The sequence below is a fragment of the Danio rerio genome, chromosome 21 (assembly GCF_049306965.1).
Source record: "Danio rerio strain Tuebingen ecotype United States chromosome 21, GRCz12tu, whole genome shotgun sequence".
In the NCBI taxonomy this organism is placed as follows: domain Eukaryota; kingdom Metazoa; phylum Chordata; class Actinopteri; order Cypriniformes; family Danionidae; genus Danio; species Danio rerio.
The window spans coordinates 2,022,501-2,027,439 of record NC_133196.1 but is presented as its reverse complement, the minus strand read 5'-3'; the positions used below and the strand labels follow the sequence as shown (position 1 = coordinate 2,027,439).

The 4,939-nt window shown below is 41.9% G+C and overlaps 1 protein-coding gene across 4 annotated transcripts in view; it reads right to left on the bottom strand.

Annotated features, from left to right (window-relative positions):
• Positions 1-262: 262 nt before the first annotated feature.
• Positions 263-4,939, bottom strand: part of LOC101884022 (uncharacterized) — a 70,148-nt gene continuing 65,471 nt past the window's right edge. For all 4 annotated transcript variants that reach the window (XM_073935615.1, XM_073935617.1, XM_073935616.1 and 1 more), the window contains 3 exons: positions 2,854-2,962; positions 2,219-2,382; positions 263-1,008 (listed from right to left, as the gene is read on the bottom strand). In XM_073935615.1, coding sequence (XP_073791716.1) covers positions 897-1,008; positions 2,219-2,382; positions 2,854-2,962 — 385 coding nt within the window. In that variant the 3' untranslated portion in view covers positions 263-896. The remainder of the gene's footprint in view (positions 1,009-2,218; positions 2,383-2,853; positions 2,963-4,939) is intronic.

Here is a 4,939-nt window from a genome sequence, read left to right as displayed (position 1 = left end):
TTTCAGATAGGATTGTTTTTGACTAATGAGCTGTATTTCATCTTCATCAGAGTCTGTCTCTGTCACTGACTGCTGTTTATCTGACGTAATGCATGATAAGCAGACACTCTTGTGGGAACGGTGGGATCGGGAGAAGGAGCTCATTTGCATTTAAAGCTACAGGCTACAAAAACAGCTACACTGAACTCACAAACATGGGCAGATTCTGGAGGCTCTGATAAATCATCTGATGGGTGTTTTGAGCTAAAACTTTACAGACACATTCTGGAGACACCAAAGGCTTATTTTACATCTTGTAAAAGGGGTGCCCTTTAAAAAAAATACACAGTTAAAAGCCCTTCTCAGGAGATCAAAACAAAAACACTTGGGAAATATCTGAACAATAACTACAATTTCACAATAAAGGCGCATACTTTTTTCCCAGTGTTACATTCCTAAAAGTGTCCGTCCACAGGAAAGAGTCAGAGTTCAGTTCTTCTGGATCTGGTGTTTGTCTCCTAGACCTGGTTTTGTTGACCCAGGCAGGTTTAAAGTGTTCATCTGATCTCAGCTCAGTGGATAAAGAGGAAACAGTTTATCTGCGGCAGGATTCTCAGTGTTTTGGACCATTTCTTTTGGTTGTTTTTGTTCAGACCTGCAGGATTATCAATGTTTTGGAGCAGTTTTTTAGGGTTGTTGTTGGTCAGACCTGAGTTTTGGAGCAGTTTTTGGTCAGACCTGCAGGATTCTCAGTGTTTTTGGACCATTATTTTGGTTGTTTTTGGTCAGACCTGCAGAATTCTGTGTTTTTGGTTATTTTTGGTCAGACCTGAAGGATTCTCAGTGTGTTTTGGAGCAGTTCTTGGGTTGTTTTTGGTCAGACCTGCAGGATTGTCAGTGTTTTTGGTTGTTTTTGGTCAGACCTGTGTGATCTGCTTCTCTGTGGGTTTGGGTTCGCTCTGTTCTTCTTCAATATCTTCACTCTCCACCAGTTTCAGGCTTTCCAGAGTCTGCCGCGATTCTTTCCTCCTGCAAACACAACACACAACATCAGATCAACAACAACAGCTTTTATATACTATAATATTACAAAGACAAGGTGTTTATGCTGACATACAGTATGTACATACAGACGACAAAATGATTCGCCCTCATGAGAAACTGTAATTCTTTGTGATGTTAAAGAATTTAACACATTTTTAAAGACATTATTAATAAATAATGTCCATTTTTCTTTCATCTTTGCCTTGCACATAATATTTTACTAGTTATTTTCTAAACAACTGTGATCTCTGATCCCTCAGTCGGCGGTGCTGCATCAGGAATCCTCGTTCATCCATAAGCCAGATCACCACATGGTCTCAGGACTACTGCCGCAAACCTTTGTCAAGTACCACAATATGGAATTACATCCACAAACGCCAGTCAAAACTGTACTGAGCCAAAAAGCAGCCCTATGTTAACAGTGTCCAGAAGCGCTGTCGGCTTCTCTGGGCTCGGAGGCATCTTGGATGGACCATCACACAGTGGAAACGTGTACTGTGCTCAGATGAATCAGCATCACAGGTGTTTTTTTGGGAGAAATGGATGCTGTGTGCTCTGGACCAAAGAAGAAAAGCAGCATCCAGACTGTTACCAGCAACAAGTCCAGACGCCAGGATCTGTCATGGTATGGGGTTGTGTCAGCACCCTTGGAAAAGCCATCTTGCTCTTCTGTGATGCACCACTAATGCTGAGCAGTACAGAGAGATCTTTGGAGCACAATATGCTGCTTTCTTTTCCAGGTAAGACAATGCTAAACCACATTCTGCACACATTACAAAGTCCTGCTGCGGAGGAAGAAGATACAGGTGCTTGACTGGCCTGTCTGCAGTCCTGACCTGTCTCCAATAGAGAATGTGTGGCACATTTTGACGTGCAAAATGCAAAAGCAAAGCCTGTTGGCCACCTTAAGACTAGTTTGCAGGAAGAATGAGATAAATTGACACCTGAAACACTTGGTGTCTTCAAGCCCTTAATGTTGTTAAAGGGAACAGCAACATTACCAAGTGGTAAACGCTTTATTGATACTACGTTTTGACATGTGCTGCTTGTTGTATTGTTCGTTGTATTGTCTCCAATAAAAAAACCATCATAGTAAATGTAGAGACCATCATTTTCCATACTGTCCCAACTTTTCTGATTTGGGGTTGTATATGTGTGTGTGTGTGTGTGTGCGTGTGTGTGTGTGTGTCAGTACTTGTTGCTGAGCTGCTGGTCCAGTAGTTGTCTCTGTAAGCGGCCGTTTGCTTCTCTCTCCTCCATCAGTTCTCTCTGTGTGTGTCGATGCTGAACGTCTCGCCGACTCGCCTCTTCTTCAGCCTCGTTCAGCTGACGCTTCAGTGAGCGGATGCGCTGAGTCATCTAAACACACACACACTGTAAATTATACTGCATATTTATAAAATGTACAGTATTTATATTGCTTTCCCTTGAGCGTCTGACTTTAAAACTGATTTCTGATCGCCAGCTGTAGTTTATATTCTGCTGTTTATTGTGTGATGATTATTTAACATGATGAAGGCATCAAGTTGTGCTGTTTGATTAGCATATTTGCTTGTGTTGATTAGTCGTATGGTTTTTATGAGTGCTGGAGCATTTTTCAGTCAAGATAATTGATTTTGGCTAATTTGAGCTTCAGCCTGTGTGTTTACAGTTTTAAATGTGATGTGTAAGTGGACTGATGTGTTCAAGCAATTGAGGAAAGCTGTAATTGTGTTCAAACTGTGGCTCAGCTCTGGGTTTTGTGCTGGATTATAGTTTAGCTGTGATATCATGAGCTGTGTCTCCCTCTGCTGGAGAGAGAGAGTGTGTGTGTGTGTGTGTGTGTCGTACCAGCTCCCTCTGTTCAGTGGAGATCTTGTGCTCCTCCTCCATCTGCTCCGTCAGCTCGTGAATCTTCCTCTCCAGTTTACTGATGGTGTTTGTCAGAGCCACTTTATTCCTGAGGAGACACAGATCAGGTTCAAGACTCTAGAACATCTCACATGTTCTTCAACAAATCAAGCATGCAACACAACTGTCCATGTTTTAGTGTTCTCTCACAAAACCCTCACGCTTTCCTGGGGAAAGAAACTATGCATTCTCTTGCCAAATTCCTGCATTGCCTTTAAGATCTATTGCAATCTATCTATATAAACCTATTTCTCTTGAGAGACCTATAACTAAACTATTGGCTTTGCTTCAAAGTGTTGAGTTCTCTCCCTTAAACGGTTGGGTTCCCTTTAAAAATGTTGGGTTCTCTCCCTCAATCTGCTGGGTTCTCTTTTAAAAAGTTGGATTCTCTTCTTTTAATTAAACTGTTGGGTTCTCTCTCTCAAACTGTTGGGTTCTCTCTCTCAAACTGTTGGGTTCTCTTTAAAACTGTTGGGTTCATTTCTCTACACCAAACTGTTGGGTTCTCTCCCTCAAACTGTTGGGTTCTCTTTAAAACCGTTTGGTTCTCTCCCTCAAACTGTTGGGTTCTCTTTAAAACTGTTGGGTTCTCTTTAAAACTGTTGGGTTCTCTCCCTCAAACTGTTGGGTTCTCTTTAAAACTGTTGGGTTCTCTTTAAAACCGTTGGGTTCTCTCCCTCAAACTGTTGGGTTCTCTTTAAAACTGTTGGGTTCTCTTTAATACTGTTGGGTTCTCTTTAAAACTGTTGGGTTCTCTCCCTCAAACTGTTGGGTTCTCTTTAAAACTGTTGGGTTCTCTTTAAAACCGTTGGGTTCTCTCCCTCAAACCGTTGGGTTCTCTTTAAAACTGTTGGGTTCTCTTTAAAACTGTTGGGTTCTCTCCCTCAAACTGTTGGATTCTTTTTAAAACTGTTGGGTTCATTTATCTACACCAAACGGTTGGGTTCTCTCCCTCAAGCTGTTGGGTTCTCTTTAAAACTGTTGGGTTCTCTCCCTCAAGCTGTTGGGTTCTCTTTAAAACTGTTGGGTTCTCTCCCTCAAACTGTTGGATTCTTTTTAAAACTGTTGGGTTCATTTCTCTACACCAAACGGTTGGGTTCTCTCCCTCAAACGGTTGGGTTCTCTCCCTCAAGCTGTTGGGTTCTCTTTAAAACTGTTGGGTTATCTCCCTCAAACTGTTGGGTTCTCTCTCTCAAACTGTTGGGTTCTCTTTAAAACTGTTGGGTTCATTTCTCTACACCAAACTGTTGGGTTCTCTCCCTCAAACTGTTGGGTTCTCTTTAAAACCGTTTGGTTCTCTCCCTCAAACTGTTGGGTTCTCTTTAAAACTGTTGGGTTCTCTTTAAAACTGTTGGGTTCTCTCCCTCAAACTGTTGGGTTCTCTTTAAAACTGTTGGGTTCTCTTTAAAACCGTTGGGTTCTCTCCCTCAAACTGTTGGGTTCTCTTTAAAACTGTTGGGTTCTCTTTAATACTGTTGGGTTCTCTTTAAAACTGTTGGGTTCTCTCCCTCAAACTGTTGGGTTCTCTTTAAAACTGTTGGGTTCTCTTTAAAACCGTTGGGTTCTCTCCCTCAAACCGTTGGGTTCTCTTTAAAACTGTTGGGTTCTCTTTAAAACTGTTGGGTTCTCTCCCTCAAACTGTTGGATTCTTTTTAAAACTGTTGGGTTCATTTATCTACACCAAACGGTTGGGTTCTCTCCCTCAAGCTGTTGGGTTCTCTTTAAAACTGTTGGGTTCTCTCCCTCAAGCTGTTGGGTTCTCTTTAAAACTGTTGGGTTCTCTCCCTCAAACTGTTGGATTCTTTTTAAAACTGTTGGGTTCATTTCTCTACACCAAACGGTTGGGTTCTCTCCCTCAAACGGTTGGGTTCTCTCCCTCAAGCTGTTGGGTTCTCTTTAAAACTGTTGGGTTATCTCCCTCAAACTGTTGGGTTCTCTCTCTCAAACTGTTGGGTTCTCTTTAAAACTGTTGGGTTCATTTCTCTACACCAAAATGTTGGGTTCTCTCCCTCAAACTGTTGGGTTC